Source organism: Cynocephalus volans, chromosome 6 (assembly GCF_027409185.1).
Source record: "Cynocephalus volans isolate mCynVol1 chromosome 6, mCynVol1.pri, whole genome shotgun sequence".
Classification (NCBI taxonomy): domain Eukaryota; kingdom Metazoa; phylum Chordata; class Mammalia; order Dermoptera; family Cynocephalidae; genus Cynocephalus; species Cynocephalus volans.
The window spans coordinates 50633003-50650723 of NC_084465.1; the positions used below are offsets into that span (position 1 = coordinate 50633003).

The 17721-nt window shown below is 37.3% G+C and overlaps 1 protein-coding gene across 2 annotated transcripts in view; it reads left to right on the forward strand.

Moving 5' to 3' along the window:
* The window catches only part of RELN (reelin), a 466847-nt gene that overhangs the window by 54536 nt on the left and 394590 nt on the right, over positions 1–17721 (forward strand). For both annotated transcript variants that reach the window (XM_063099074.1, XM_063099073.1), the window contains exon 2: positions 14272–14382. In XM_063099074.1, coding sequence (XP_062955144.1) covers positions 14272–14382 — 111 coding nt within the window. The remainder of the gene's footprint in view (positions 1–14271; positions 14383–17721) is intronic.

A 17721-nucleotide genomic window follows, 5' to 3' on the forward strand; every position in this document is an offset into this window, starting at 1 on the left:
AGCTCTCCTACTGCAAACAAATGTCTTTTTCACAGTCTATAGACTGTGCATTTTTTAAATCATTGTGCTTTTTGTTGGCAATTTCATGGTTTAAAATAACTCCCAATTGTAATGCTGAAGTGCTGAAGGCTGTGATGTGCCTTATAGAGAAAATCTGGGTGTTAGATAACTTCCTGTAGGCATGAGTTATGGTGCTCTTGGCCATGAACTCAATGATAATGAATTGTATATGTATCAAATAAGATGTCTATAAACAGAAACCCATATAAAACAAAGTTATGTATTGATCAGTTGATGAAAACATTGCGAACAGAGGCTTGCGGGAACCTAACCCTGTATGTACCCTAGGAGCAATGGTTCAATATTTGTTAATTCAGTGTTTGTGGTGACTTTTTAGAACATAACTACTGCAAATAATGGGAATCTACTGTATGATGTTGGAGGATGTTGGGAAAGTCTGGTTATTCAAATTCTGTTTTTATTTTCTCCAAGAAGAAGGTTATTCAGAATGAAAAAATGTAGAACACAAGTACCTTTAGAGAAAAGTTGAAGCTCAGGGTAGGTAAAGAAGTAATGAGATTACCTAGACACTGGAAGGTAGCTCAGTTCTCCAGCCATGATGCTAAAATTTTACACATGGTCACTAAGCACTTTTTCTTTATTTCATAGATAAGAGATGTACTACAATAAAGGTTTCAGCAACAACCACAGACCATCTAACTTGATGTTGGTTCATTAGTAAATTCTTGAAATTCTGATGATCTAATAGCAATCAGAAAAGAGAGGGGTGCACCCTGGCATCTGGTGAGGATTCCCCACAACTAGATTTGCTAACTTCATCTCCTCATCTCCAACTTTTTTTTGTATTGAAATCATAATATACATAATGTTTGCTAAATATTCTTTAAGGGTACACCTGCCAATTGAGGAATTATTTAGCTCTTTTTCTTTGTTATTAATTCACAGTCAGGACATACAGTGGTCCTATTTGCCAAGAATGTCACCACAGTGCTCTGACATTGCTCTTCAGTGTTCACCCCAAATCTGCTGCAACCTTGGCTGCTCATCTCATTCTGGATTTGTTTCAGTCCTTGTCAGTCAGAGAAAATTTGCTGGCACACATGAGGTCCCCTAAGAACAGGTGTCCCATTACATCCTCATCTTGTTAAACATTATTTGTACTAGGAGGAAACGGCTGTATAATAAAAGGCAAAGTAGCTTTTTACTGTAGTGGAATTCTTAATGTAGTCTCAATTCAGTTCAATTATAATTTTTAGTCCCAGGATAGCCTTCACTGGAAATTCTGTTTCCCAGGAGCTATCAATCTGGAGGTTTTCATATCACTGTAATTGGTCTACCCTAGGACCACCTACACAAACTACACCTGAGGTGGACATTGTTAAACATGCTGATTCCAATCATACAGAATCAGAATCCCTGAGGGGATTAGGAATCTGAATTTTAACAATCTTCTCATGTGATTGGAAGTTTTAGTTATAGAAGTAAAATGATCTTTGGGAGAATTTAGTTGGCTAATATTTCTACCAAATACTCATTATTTGATGAAAAAGTAATTTTTTATTAGGTTGACACTTATATAAATCCATCTATGTTGAATAGATATTTTAACCAAAATTTTTAATTCTATTTAGAATTATATTTAAATAAGCTTTTCTGTATACAAATGTGGGTACTTGCAAGCGATATATGTGTTTATATGTGTTTGCCTTTCATCCAACTCTAGTTTTCTATGCCAAGTCTTCAACTTAAGAATTTAGATCAAATCAACAAATCAAAATCAACTGATCAACTTAAGAATTTAGATCAAAAAAACAAATATGTGCTAAGGCTGGATTAAGATTTGCTTAGAAATCCTGTACCAGAAAATGAGGTATACCACAGCTGCAAAGCATACTTAGTCCTTTGCAAAAATCCTTTTACTTAAACAATCTTTAGATAACTAATCACTTACCCTTTTCCTATACTCCTAGGCCTCAAGACATTTCCTGATGATTATTCACACCTGGAGATTTTCTTTATCCTTATTCTTGGAAAAACTGTCTTATGGCTGGCTGTATTGACAATGCAAATTTATACTAGCCTGCAAGAGACTTTGTTATTTTAAGAGGGATTTTAAGACTCATCATACTAAGTGCCATGTTGTAAAATATAAAATGCAGCATTTTCCATCTTATCCATAGAAATATTATATATAATTACAATTTAGCTATGCATTTATTCTTTCTTGTATAATTTATCAAATAACTATCAGATGCCATTTATCAATGTAAATGTCATTTAAGTTATATTCTTATTTAGTGATTATTCTAATCTAAAAATTTAGAAAGTCATTTAGTTATAAGATGTTAGAAAAACATCTGGCTGTGCTACTACCTGAATATTTCTCTATTGTATCACTCAATTCATTATTTTGTGAATTTCAATGTTAGCAGTAGAAATTCTGGATTTTATGAATTGGATTTTGAAATATGGAATAGGGATTCTTCTGAAAAGGGATAGGAACAATTATTCAAAGGTTAGTTTTGTAAATGTACAAATGGCTCACCATTTTATCCCCAGTATGAAGAGTGGAACTTTATAAATATTTGTTTAATAAATAAATGAGTTGAGCAAATACACACACACACATAAGTAAATGAGAATTTTTATTTGTTTAATATAAATTAGTTATAGAGTTTTATAGTTAGTTTAATCATACGTATACCATATGTATAATATACTCAGTGTATATTTAAATGAATTCTTTGGTTTTTTAGGAAAGTTGTTTTTAATTAGTTTAAACATATTGAGATGAGCATATGAAAGTACCAAAAAAGAATAAAAACTATGGAAAAACTCTTTTTAGAAATCTTGTAATATTTTTACAGCTACATTCAGTTTAATTATGTCTATAGGAATTCTATCAATTATTAATTATTAATGTTGATTATTCATTTTACAAACAGATATATAACATACACAGAGTATCAGCAATGTCACTTTTGGCATTTTCTTGAACAAGCACATAGTTGTTGCAAATATAAAAATATTTTTAAAATTTTAAGGGTGTATTATGTAAAACTAAAATCAAAAGCATATATTTATGTTTTGAACAGCTTGGGGCATTATTAGGGGTTACCCTGTGATTTATTACATGAGTTCAAATTTTCTTTAGTTACCTTTTAGATAACCACATTTTGGATGGATGGGGCACACTTCACGTTCAAAAGGAAAAAACAAAACCAAGAAAACATAGAAACCAAAAAAAAAAAAAAAAAAAAGAAAGAAAGAAAAAAACCCCAAGAAAACATAGATAGAAACAAAACAATTATAGGCCTTTTTGATTGTGAAAAAGCTTTAAACACCTGATTATCTTGCAAAGAAATCAGATGTTTGTTTATTCTCTAGGCATCTGTGCATTTTACTGTAACGTATTTGCCTATACTTGTGCCTATGAGAATTACTAGGCTTATTTTTCTCAGCCTAGAAAAGCTTAACATCCATGCCTCAAAAGAAAAACATTCTTAGAACTTCTTGTAGAAGGTTGGGAGGGATAAGTCTCCCCAAATGATTTTTTTAAAGACTAATCTTTGCTTAAATTTTACAGTTATGATGAGTTATAGACAAGATAGTCTTTCCTTTAAAAAAGAAAGAACAAAAAGGTAAAAATTGCTGAAAGCCTGAACACCACGTTCCTATTCACATCACTTTAATAATTTATTGAGTGCAGGGCCAACAATATGAAATTTTCATGTATGAGTATCATCCGGCCTCATATAAAAGTAACACATGAAAAATAAGGTCAGAGATTAATCACAAATACCAATAACTCTTGGCAACCTTTCTCTAAATTATAATAATAAAATGTCATATATAAAAAAATATTTTTGATTCTAGAAACTAAACATATCATTGTTTGTAGAAAAATTTTTAAATATTCAGAATTAAATTATAAAAGCCAAAAGTGGATGATTAAAATTATTTCTGCTTTAAGTGTAATTGGGACTAGATATAGAGTAGAGCATTACAAAATTATATTTTTCTTCTTTATATACAAGATCACTAATTAAGGAATTTGTGTTTAGGGTCGATAGGACAGTCTTCAGGAGATTTCAAAACTATTGTTCAGGACCTCATTTCAGATGCTTCATTCTAACATAGATCTCCACATATAGAAAAGGGGTTTCATCTGAATAAAATATGTGAGACTTTACTCCAAGGTTAATGTTTTCAGAAATGCTGAGCATGTGTGTACATGTGTGTGGGGGGCGGGGAGTGGGGCAGGGAGTGGAGAGAGAGAGACAGACAGACTTGGGAAGTAAAGAACAGAAAAAGGCAATGTGAAGGGACTGAAAAACAGGAAGATTTATATTCACCAGATGCTGTCATTTAAACTTGCTTCCAAAGGGCTTAATTTTAAAATAATGAATTCACCAACACATTTGACTGTACCCGTTTTATCTCCTAAGAAGAACTTAAAGGAGGGAAAAATCTCAGTGGATCTCATTTTATTACTGGTGGTGCCAGAAGATAAGACTTAGAGACTACGTGTGGTTCATCTGAATCTCTGAATCTGTAATAAATATATTGTAATAGGGTTCCACAGAGATGCTAGATCCCTCTTCCAGCCAGGAAAGAGCATTTCCCAGACCCTAGAAAGTGTTTTATTATATCATTAAATTTTGCATATGATGGATCTTCTGCTCCTGCCACAATTCCTGGATCATGCTCGGTTTTCCCCCTCCTTTCAAGTGGAGACAAAGCTGGAGGGTGTTTGCCTTGGGATTCTCCCCTGCTTTCAGAGGTGAGCCGATCCAGGGCTCTTTGCCCTTCTTAGTTTGATCTTCAACTTAGTCCTCCATCACGCTGCATTTAGTCCTCTCTGGAGGCCATATTAATGGCCTTCCTGTATCCCCCAAGGAACAGTTTAGGTCCGTATGAAATGAAAAAGAAAGGAGTAACAATAATAATAATGAACAGCTGTGATAACAGTTGGTGCGGCAGACACCAGGTTAAATGCATTCTACAGCGCAGCCTGCTGGGCACACTCCCAGGAGACGAACCCCGTGTATTCAAAGCTTGGGAGCGCCCTGTACCACTGCCTTCCTAGGGAAGACCAAACCTCTGCCACCCCCTCAGGTATGCCAGGAGGCTGCTGCATTTAATGCACACCATCCAGGATGGGGAGCATGGCTTCTTACTCATAGAACCACCTTTTACATGCCAGGTAAGGCATGTTACTTAGCCCCTTTCCCCCTTTGTTTCAGCTTTCTTATAGGTAAAAGGGTATAATAATAGTAGAGATAACTCAGAGGGATATTGAAAAGATTAAATAATACCTATAAAGGGCTTAGAAGAGTACCTGGCATATAGTGTTCAAATATTGCATAGCTATTATTATTAAGGAGGTGCCTCTAAACATGAGGGTAAAGAGCTCTAGCGATGATGTAGGTCAGCCATCTAATAAAGACTCATGGAAGCAGGAAAGGGTGGTGTGGTATACAGCATGCTTCTCTAGAGATGGGCAAGAGGCTGCACTAGGTGGGCAGCCAGATCCTTCCTTAGCATGCCCCTTATCGTTAGTTGTTGGAATAAATAGGCAAGGCATGAGTGATCTCTCTCTACCCCTTACAAAAGGCTGACCAGAGTTCATTTATTCCTGGTCTGATGACATTAAGATACAGTGCTCAGTTCACTACTGTGGTTCATGTTCTCCCTCAGTGAATCTTGACCTCCAGTCATTCATCTTTTACATATTTACTGAGATGAATTTTTTTTCTTTCTTGTTTTCGGTTTGGCAATGTTATTATTTTGAGATGCCTGACTTAATATTTGAAAACCACATAAAACCATGTCAAAATGGAATTAATTCAGGTAATGAGAAAGAGTTCAGGGGTTATGTTCTTACAGAGGTTTTGAAAGGAAATTATAATGTATTTTTTGATGGTCTCTATTTGGCACCCAGAGCTAGTGGCAGTTTAACTAAAGAAGAAAGAGTAGTTAAACACACAGTGTTGATGAAATTTTGCAGCAAATAAACTCAGTTTATTTCCTCAGGCTATTTAATCTGTTTTGTATTCAAATGGCAAATGAGTTTCTGTTCATAAGGCAAAATGTGGTGATGATTTTTGGTTTTTTGTTTTGTTTTTTAATATTGACAATATTAGATTCTGCTGGTGTTTTTCATCTTCAAAATATATAAAATTGAGAAATGGGAACTCTTTGCAATCGGTGCATCATTACTAATACTTAAATACTAATTTCAGCATTTTTGCAATTTGCTGTCCTCTGATAGTTGTAATCTTGAAAAAAGATGGAAACACCATTTCAAATATTATGTAATATGTTTCTTTTCTGCACATATTAAAGGTCTTTTGTATAAAGTAGCAATGGAATATGCTTGAAATGATCAAAATTTAATGGACCATAGAGCATTTATAGGCCAGAAGCTTTAGGATGAAATGCAAACAGCATTAAATGTCTAAATTTATTTTCTTCCAGTCTTTCATCTTACAGTGATTTTCTGCAAGAATGGTATTAGGGTCTTGTTGGGAACATTTAATAGAAGCTATAATAGATAATAACTGGCTCTGTAATTAGTCATTTCGAGACAGAGGTACTCTTTGAACCACTGATAAGAATTGAATTGTGTCCGTAATTCATGTTTTCATTCTGCTGTCACAACCCAGCAATCCATATTCATAGTCTCCTGGTGCTAAGCTCATTGCCAATTTAACACAGATGTGGGAGAGATATGTATAACCTCCTCAGCCTTTTGATCCCTTATTTCTTATTTGAGAAAATGGCAGAGTAACTTTAGAGTGAGCATAATGGTATACGGTATCTTAGTGACAAAATTTTATCAGAAGATTAATTTGGTATGTACATAAAATATGCATATATATTCACACACAGCGTCCATATATGCAAAAGAAACACTATTATGGTTAAAATTATGGCAAAATTTCAACCAACATTTTCTGACATTTCTGATTTTTTGAGTGCTATAATAAAATACTGCGTTATTTTTGATTTTTGTTTTCTTTTTGAGGAAAACTTCATTTTTCATATATGTCTATGAATAATACTGGTCCTTTCTTTCTGTAGAAGAGATGTTAGATTTCACAAATTTAATTACGTTGGCTACATTATAGTCTCTATTATACATATTTTATTTATTTTTATATGGAATTTTATGTTGTAGCAAATGTTTCTATATGGTTGAATTCAACAAACGTTGGTTGAGCTCCTCATTTGAGCCAAGCTCTGGGGACAGCGGAATGTGATCAAGTGCTGTACAGTTTCTGAGAGTTCTGGGCTCTTTGAGGATGGAGAGGTGGCTTTCCCTTGTAGGTCAGAACAGACTTCATGAGAGAGATGGCATTTGAGCCTGTTCTTGAAGAATGGGTGGGATTTTAACAAAAGGTTTACTATGGGGAAGTCATTCAGCTAAAATGGAGAAATTTGATTGGAGAGATTTGATGGCCACCACTCGAAGGTCTTTGAAACCACATTAAAGATGTAGGGTTCTAATCTATGGACAATAGGAAGCTAGAGATGTTTGTTGAACAAGGGAATGATGTGATCTGATAAGACCAACTTGCTTTCTGATTTTAGGTAATGACATGCATGCTTTATTTTCCCCTAAAATGTACTGGCAAGTTCAAAATTCTGTTTGCAATTCATAATATTGATATTTTTTCTCTTTATTTAAAGTAGCCAGTTCTATTTACATTTTAATGCAAAGCTATGAAAGGTATAAAAATTGACTCTAAGGGAGAAAAAGTCCTCTGAGAAAGAATTTTATAGATTTTACCATGAAAATTTGTAAAGCCTTGGATTTTTAAATTAGCTGTTCACCTATTTAAAGGTATCATATTATTATTTGATGATTTTACATAAACCCTTGGTGTCTGAAATGGATAACTGGGTCCTATACGATATAAGTGATGATACCTTTTAATTTGTTTTAAATATTCAGAATTGATCAGTTGTCAAATAGAATTAATAAATATTTTTGTCAAGGGGAACTAGTTGTAAATATCTTTTTGCCTTTCTAGTTAATAAAACCTGAATTATAGTGCTAACACAGTTCTTGGCTCATAGAAGGTATTCAATTATTTATCTATCTATCATATATGTTGCTTAATTCTTGGAGTCTGAATGTATTATGTACTTTCTAGTGCATTTTATTGTTTGGGTTAGTTTGCTCATCCCAAGTGCATTTATAATAAAATTCTTTCTTCTCCCAACTTTTTAATATGAAATTTTTCTAAAATGAAAGTTAAAAGACCAGCAATAACAAACATCTGTATACTAACTACTTAGACTCAGCAATTGTTCATATTTTATAATAAACTTGTTTAAAACTGAATTGAAACTTGGTAAATGTTATTTGTTCCCCATCTTTACATTAATCAGGGCATTTGGCTGGTAATCTTGGAAAGAGCATGAAGGGTTTGCTTATTAACTGGACTTAGATGTCAATTAGACACATGTAGCCTAACAGTTGTTTATCTTAAAGGTATGAAAACCATGAAAGTTGTAAGCTTTCCTTCTAGTTCATATGCATATTAAAACAATTTTACATTCACAAATGTGAGCTTCAGTTCTTTTTCTATCATGAGCCGTATTAGTACTGTGTATAGTAAACTTTTCCTTTAATTTATCATAATTCACTCTTTTTGCTTTCAAGAAGATTTTTCCAGTTGCCTGGGTGGCAGCAGGTTATGGATGTAAGTGATGAGCTAAGACTAGAGAAGCTAAAATAGTGCTTGGAGGGTGAGTCCCTGCGAAATTAGAGGGAAGAAAGTCAAGTCGGGCACATAGGAAGAATAAGAGCCAGTGCACATGGAGAGTAAGACTCAGCTCAATAGAAGGGAATCAGGAAGACACTAGAGGGCAAAGAGAGGGGAGAGGCCAAGTGAAAACCAGTACCTGCAGGGGCTGACGATAGAATGATGTAGGTAACAACAGCTAAGGAGCACTGTAGCCGGAGCAGCCTCAATGCCTGAGACAATTATTTGTGAAATTCTGGCACATGAACTAGAGGCTGCAAGTAGAGATAAGTGGAAGCATTTGAGTGAAAGGGAAAGAGAGAAGCAGAGAAAAGGGTGTTCTTGACAGTTTCCAAGTCAAAGTGCCTTGCTGTAAAGTTTTCAGCATGTTTGCTCAGACTGCTCATGTGTTCACTACTGGAACTCTGTTCAATACCAACATGTGGGCTGTAGACATTCTGAAATTTCCTGTATGCTAACAGGGAATCCAAACTGTGTCCGATGCTTTTTAAATACAGAAATTGGACTCATAACCTGGTGATGAGAAAGGTATGTCTTAAATCCCATAGAGTCTGGGCAACATTTCCTCTTTCTTAAAAAAAGAGACTGATTACTAGTTCATGTAAGGATTATGCATTACATCTGTTTAAAGGAGGAAAAGGAATGTGTATTCCACAGTGTCAAGTAGCATTTTTCCAAAGGCAAATGTCATTTTTTCCCTAAAAAATACTTGAAATTCCCAACTCTAGCATGCAGAAAAAAAGATTATATCAATTCATTTCAAACCAGGGAACTTTTTATTTAGATGACTCGTGTAAACATGCAGCATGTGGGAATTTAAGTTGGCCTAACTTTTTCACAAATGTCTTTAGCAGGTCTTTTAGTCAGTTTCTCTCTGCACGATCTGTCTTGCACTCTGGAAAGCATTTTACATATTTAAGTAGCCAACTTTTCTGTTTTCTTTTTTTTCCATGTGGCTTTTCCGAGTGGGATTCATCTGACAAAGGAAGTCTAGGGTTTACAACATATTTCTCCCCTGGAAATAAGTAGAAGATAAGACAATCCTACACAACTTTTATATGAATGAGTTATTCATTAATAATTCACTAAATATTTATTGAGCAGTTGAAAGTGTCAGGAATTGTTCTAGACATTTGAGATATATCATTGAACAAAAAACTAGAGATACCTGTCTTGATGAAGACTACATTCTACAGAATGAGACTGACAATAAATGTAATACACAAAAAATATTATAAGTAGATATATCAATATAGTGTGTTACAAGGTCATAATTATTTTTAAAAAGGGGGAAGTAGAGTCAAATAAGGGAGACTGGGAATGTGAGGACTGTGGGAACAGGTGGGCAGGTGGACTGTCTGTAATTTAAAATAGTGTGGTTAAGTCAGTCTTCATTGAGAGGGTGACATTTGAGCTGAAACTTGAAGGAGGTGAGGGAATTGGCCCATAGTATCTGGAAGAAGAGAGTCCAAGACAGAGGAAATGGCTAGTGCAAAGACCTGATATATCTGAGCAATAGCAAGGAGCTAGTGTGCCCGGAGCAGAGTGAGCCAAAAGGAGAGAGATGAGAACGGAGGGAATGGAGGCAGATCACATAGGACGTTGCGGGCCACTGTATAGACTGTGACTTTGGTAAAACGAAAGGAGGAGAGTGACATGATTGATAAGATGTATGTTTTAAAAGAATTCCTCTGCCTCATACTGCAAATAGACTGTAGCGAAGTGAGGGTGGAACCAGGAAGACCAGATTGATGTCCAGTGAAATCATCTGTGGGAGAGACGATGGTATCACAGAACAGGGCGGCAAGTGGTCAGAGTCTGGGTATGACTGGAAGGCAGAGCCAGCAGGATTTACTGGTGGACTGGATGTGGATATGGGAGAAGGGTGATTCCAAAGTCGACTCCGAGGTTTTTGACCTGAGCAACAGGAAAGATGCCACCAACTAAGCTGGAGAAGGCTGCTGGAGAAGCAGGTTTTGGGGTGGGGGTGGGGCATTCAGTGTTGGTCGTGTTAAGGTTGAGATGTCTCTTGGACATCTGAGTGGGGATGTTGAGCAGCAGCCTGGTATAGGTCTGGAGCTGGCAAAGAGGTTTCTGGATATAGAAATTCGGGAGTAGTCAGTTTATGGATGGTATTTAACACCAAGACACTCTGAGTTATAAGCATTTTTCTTAGTAATTCCATTTTTATTCTAAAACACTCAGCATTTAGAAATGATTTTTCACATAATTAAGCACGCCTACCAGTGAGGCTACTGAATAATAGGTACTCTTATCACCACTAGGAGTAGAACCAGACAGAGAGAAAACCTTGTTCAATCTGACGTAGCAAATTAATATTCATGTTGGGAATAAAATTCAGTCCTCTTACTTCTGGGCTGTTTTTACCAGACCTTGCTGGTTCAGCACCTGAGAATCTATATAAAGATAAGAACTGATCTGAAACAGGTATTTTGGTGTGTGGAGGAGTTAAAATCAGAATTTGTTCCCCCCTCTGGGGCAGGAGAGGCACTGGGTGGCAGGAGAGAGGGAGGTCTGGCAAGGGGTTAACAGCCTGGATGGACACAGCAGACCTTGGTCATCTCGGTACCCAAATGAGTCACAGCCTGTCCAGGCAGCTTCATAGATGCACATCTTTAACAGATTACAGTATCACTGGCTAGGTACATGTTATCAATAAATTGAATTAATTATCACAGTAGACACCGCAAGGCTTTCGTTTTGCCAGGTGGGACATGCCTGTTTGGGATCAGAACTGAATTTAAGAGGGCAGTAGAGGAAAGACTGAGAGCTGCAACCCATGCTTCTCATTCTCAGCCCTTTCTCTAAGAGTATTTAGCTTCTCTTTTAAATATACAAACACTGTGTAGATACTTAAAGAAAGTCTTTTGGAAGGGAGGGCGAATCAATAACAAGCTGGGGATGCTCACTTGTCTTGGGTGCTCTGACAGCAGAGTTCGGACTTGGTGGGGAGCACGGTCAGCGATGAAATAGTGGGGGTGGTGGTGGAGAACTCTGGTGGGCAGCAGGACTAGGATGTGGGCGGTCCAATGACTGCATATGCCCGGACCTTTGGTGAGGAAGGTGCCAGGAGGTCTGTACAGGACTCCTGTTCTCAGGAAGGGAAGAGCAAAGCAGGGCTTCAGGGTCTGAGACAGGGCAGGAAAAGGAAACTAACTTTTACTGATTGTTTACTGTATGCATGGCAGTGTGTTAAGGAAATAGACACATTGATAGATAATAGATATGTTTTTAATTCTTACAGTAAACTTGATAGTATTTCATCCCCTTTTGTAAATGAGGAATCTGAGACTACCCTAAGGTCACATACTAATCAGAGGTGGGGACAGGTGAGATTCAGATTCATGTTTGCCTCATTCCCAAACCAATAAAATACATTTTTCAGAATCTTGGAAATAGGATGCAGAGCAGAAGCGTAAAGGAATAGTGAGGAGTCTACAGGGGCTTGTGCATTAATAAAGCACTGCTGCTCTTTCACTAGATCAGGGAGGTGTGGTTGGAGAGAAAGCAGGGAAAGCAGGGTCCCGTGGTCCATGGTGAGACCCCATAGGTCAGGTGTGATTTGCTACAAAGGACAACCTGAGACACAGCATTAAAGTCTGATGGTCAATGTGATCAATTTGACAGGAAGTAACTTAATTCTAACCCCACTGGGTGGGGGCACAGAAGCAATTGAAGCAATTTCTCATCTTAGTCAAGATTAACTCACTGATACAAAGGAAGCATCAGTAGAACCAATTGTGGGAATCTGAGGAGAGCAAAATGGGGGTGGGAGGACTGATGATTAGAGTATTATTCCGTAGATGAGGAAATTTAGACGCAGAGAGATGAAGTGGTTTTCCCAGGAACATCCCGCTAACAGGTAGCAGATGAGGGTCTGGCACCCAGGTCTCATCCCTTGCATATCCCAGGGCTTCACCCACCATGCCCAGGGGTCGGCTCCCAGCAGCCTTTGGCCCTCTTTCTCTCTAATCACAGTGATACCAACTCCTGAGGTTTTCACTTTCCATTCCCTTAAATACTCTTCAAGCACAGGAATAATCTGGGAAAGGAGCTGTACAGCAAGGGTTCAGCCATGACCACTTTGCCACTTTGAGATGGGGGTTGGGGACAGAGAAAAAACAGGAGAGAACTCATGCAAACAGCATCAAAATTTTTTAGATGATATCAAATGGTCCCGGGCAAAGTTCTTAATTGCTCTGGGCATACATTCCTCATTTGAATGTTGAGAATAATAATAGTAAGCTCTGTATAGATATGTTTTGATAATCAAATGAGATAATATATGTAAACTCTTTAGCTCAGTGCCCAGCTGAGTAGTTTACCTGAGAATTACATGCCAGAGCTCAAAAATATTAACTATTATTTTTTACTAAAAGAAGGGAAGGTGATTCTTTCCAACATCAAATGCCATTGTGCAGGTAGCATGATGCTAGACTGTTCTATTAATATATGTGTTTTGTTTTGTGTCTTATAATATGGATGTTTCAGACCAGCTCTACTCACTGGATTTTCTGGAGTCTAATTTAAACATTCTCATCAAAGTAAATGTGACTCTGGCCATTCTCCTTATTGCCACCAAGCATGATGACAGCCTTGTACTGTGTACTACCAAAAAAATGTTAACATCTTCCTCTGGGGCTTCCTACAGATGGCGTCATCTTGATCTTATAAAACCTATGCAGGAGAAAATGTTATCATGTCAAACAGGAAATTATGATCAATTTTTTGGGTGGTGAGCAAGATAAAATTTTAAGAAGCCAAACCCGAATAGCATACAGATCCATTTAATTTGGCCCATTTCTTCCCAGGATCATCGTGATACTTTGATTATAAAACCATTTGGACTCCTCTTGTTGACCTTTTTCTAAGGCTTGAAGCATGCAATGGTCTTCCTTTCTTGTTCACAAGAGGAAAAGGGCTGACTGTCTTCATGTAAATTAGTCTGCTTTTGTTGAAAAACTTCAGGGAACTCATCTATGAAATGTAGACTCACAATAAGAAATGCAGTGCATCTTAATGTTCTTTTTTCAGCTGATGTAAAATTGTTTCCCACAGTATGGAATACTTTAAAAAGAAAAGTGTTTAATCACAATGCCAAAATGCCAGCAATGCCTTTGACTGCCTTCAGGGGTGGTAGTGGAGGTGGGGAAACCATCTATTCAATACTACATTATTTTCAGATGATTTTTCACATAGCCAGGAAATGTGTAAATGAATGTGGAAAGGAGACTGATGTACTAAATTTAGGGCCAGCAATTATAGACATTGGAGCTCTGAGCTTCTTTTTGCTCCTCTGTAATTTCTAATATAAAAAATATCCTAAGTAGGGATAGTATAAAATAATTTACTACTAATAAGTACAGATTGTTTTGACAATGTCTAACATGTCAGAAATATATCTCATTATTCTGACTGTATTAATTAAGGTTTTTTTCCCCCTGTATTTCAGTGACAATTTCGACAAGCACCTTCTTTGACGGCTTGCTGGTGACAGGACTATACACATCTACAAGTGTTCAGGCTTCTCAGAGCATTGGCGGTTCTAATGCTTTTGGATTTGGTAAGCCATCCTGATAAAAGAAATCAGCAATTGTGGATATTTTATAGTTATACATCTTTTTTTGGAAATATCTGTTTTAAAAGTATTAGATATTTATTAGTTCAGAGAAAATAATCTGAAGTAATTTTTGTGTGTTTGCTTGAGGTCAGGTGAATTGCAATAAGTCATTAAATGTGTAGTCAGCCATGAACTTGGTGTGACATTCTTTCTATCCCTCTTTTCATTTACTGCCACTAACACAGTTGGTCTAGTGGGGTTCCTGTGAATTCCCGTGTTCTGTCACTTAAGTTGCTGTGGTGAGTGAGAAATGTCATGCTAAGTTTGGCAAGTATGCATTGTATAAAGCAGAAGATAGCAGTATTTGTTAAAAGGACTGGTTTCTATGAGTATTTATGAGAGAATGCCATTTAATATTTAAAATACTTATATGGAGTTTTTGTCCTTAAATCAGAGACCTGGCAGGTTACTTATGTGGAGAGGCAGAAGGCTACACGATGGCCACTAATCCCAGAGGATTCTCCATTTGGAAATCTCTAGTTTATCCATAATGCTGTAAATATGCCAAGCTGGGATAAAGTAGCTTCTTCACAGCATCAAAAATGCAAATATATCAGTTTATGTAAGACATGAAATCACTGCTTTTACTCTAAAATTGGAAACTTATGCTAGACTTCTTCCATAGGTGTAAGGTGGGATTGCATTACCACAGACAGCCATGTGTTCACTTAATTTTTTTGTGGGTGTTGTGTATTAAATCAATAATTTTTATTTACTTTTGATGTGTGAAAGGGCACCTGCTCTGTGTCAAGTCCCAGCAGTAGTAGGTCTGCCCAGGTGACTACTTGACTGATGTCAGAGCAACAGTGTTGATGCTCCATTGTTACTCTGCCCAAGGTGAGGGCTTAAGGGAACCTGGAAGTCATTTAATCACGTTAAATTATTTGACATTGAGAATTTGCCCTATTTTAAAAAGATTTCAGATAACATTCTACGATCTGCTGGTTACAACTTTTGAGGTGTAAACCTCAGGAAAAAAATTCCTCCTAGGTCTAAAAATTTCATGTACTTGCCTTACTCTTTTTGTGATCTGCAGAGATGAAGGGTCGGGTTACGATCACGTACATAATATATGTGCATAAATATATTACATATTACCTGATGTGTTACAGCAGGATCCATAAGTAGGGTTGCCATATTTAGCAAATAAAAATACAAGACACCCAGTTAAGTTTGAGTTTTAGATAAACAAATAATTTTATCTGTATAAGTCTGCAATATTTGGAATAAAACCTCTTGGGCTCCACCCTAGCCAAATTCAGTCAAAACCCCTGGTGGCAAGGCTTGGGTATAGGTAATTTTTAAAGCTCCCCAGGTGAATCTAATGTTTATCCAGAGTTGAGAACCACTGTACTGGGTTAGTCTCCAGTCCAGCAGCAGCAGCATCACTTGGAAAATTGTAGTTACATAGTTCCAGGCCTCACTCCAGATGTAGTGAATCAGAAACTCCACGGGTGAGACCCAGTGATCACACTCCCAAGGGATTTTGAGGCATGCTAAAGTGTGAGAACCACTACTCTAGTGGGAAGAAATATTGATTAAATGACCGTGTAAATACGTAATAGCAAACCTTGCTAGGGGCTGGCAAAGAAATACAGTATACTGAGTATTAGGAAAGGGTATGACAGAAAAAATCTTGATCTAGTCTTGAGTAAAGTGGGGTGTAGCTAGGAAAGGCTTTTCTGAGGAAATGATACTTGAGCTGACGTCTGAAGGAGGAGGCATTATTTAGGTAAAGGTCTAGGGAAGGTGGGGACAAGCATACTTAAAGGAGGGAACCGCAGGTGCAAAGGCCTCAGAATGGAAGAGGCTGTCTATGTTCTAGGAATTGATAGAAAACCTTGGAGTAGCTGGACTTGGAATCAAGACAGATCGTGATAAGGCTGGATAGGAGACCAGAGTCAGATCCTTCAGGGTATTGTAAGTTTTGTGTCTTTATCTGAAGAGAAGGGGGAACCATGGAGGGTTTTAGGCTGAGGAGTGAATTGACCAGACTTTCACTTTAAAGAGATCACTCTGGGGTTAGTATTGAGACCAAGCTGTAGTGCCCAGGAGTGGATGCAGAAAGACTGTCCTGTGGTTACAGAGACTCATATGACAGGGCACGTAAGGAATCCGGGTTCAGGCTGGCATTGGCAGCAAGCAGGTACCATATGTGGAGGGGTAAGATTTTGGGCTGTGGAGACGTGTAGACCTGCTGGTAGATCCAGTCCCCACCACTTATTAGTTGCATGTGTCAGCCAAATCGCTTAACTCCTCTAAGTTTAATTTTTTCATGTATGAAATGATGATGATAATGGCACTTGCTTTATAAAATGTGGAGCATTCCTAAGGATTAAAGGAGTTGATTTATGTAAAGCCTTTAGCACATAGAAAACACTCAATAAAATTAGCTTTTCCAAAATTATAAGTCTTGATAACTGAAGCAGCTGATCCTTAGTCCAGGACTTGTATATACTTTCTGGGGGAATAGATGGAGGGGTCAAGAAACAATTCTGAAGTGTAATGAATCAGGTGTACGTAAGTTGAGATGATGTGAAAGGACTTGGCTGAATTAAGTAACTATCACTTGTCAAGTTAAAGGCTTTCAATAAGGAAAATCACTAAAGATCATTCCTAAGTGTGTTATACATGTATTTCAAAAGAACATATAAAATGCCTGGCACATAACCCTCAGGTAAACCACCCAGCTGGGCACTGAGCTAAAGAGTTTACATATATTATCTCATTTAATTATCAAAACATATCTATACAGAGCTTACTATTATTATTCTCAGCATTCAAATGAGGAATGAATGCCCCAGAGCAATTAAGAACTTTGCCCGGGACCATTTGATATCATCTAAAAAATTTTGATGCTGTTTGCATGAGTTCTCTCCTGTTTTTTCTCTGCCCCCAACTCCCATCTCAAAGTGGCAAAGTGGTCATGGCCAAACCCTTGCTGTACAGCTCCTTTCCCAGATTATTCCTGTGCTTGAAGAGTATTTAAGGGAATGGAAAGTGAAAACCTCAGGAGTTGGTATCACAGTGATTAAAGAGAAAGAGAGCCAAAGGCTGCTGGGAGCCGACCCCTGGGCATGGTGGGTGAAGCCCTGGGGTATGCAAGGGATGAGACCTGGGTGCCAGACCCTCATCTGCTACCTGTTAGCGGGATGTTCCTGGGAAAACCACTTCATCTCTCTGCGTCTAAATTTCCTCATCTATGGAATAATACTCAGTCCTCCCACCCCCATTTTGCTCACCTCAGATTCCCACAATTGATTCTACTGATGCTTCCTCTGT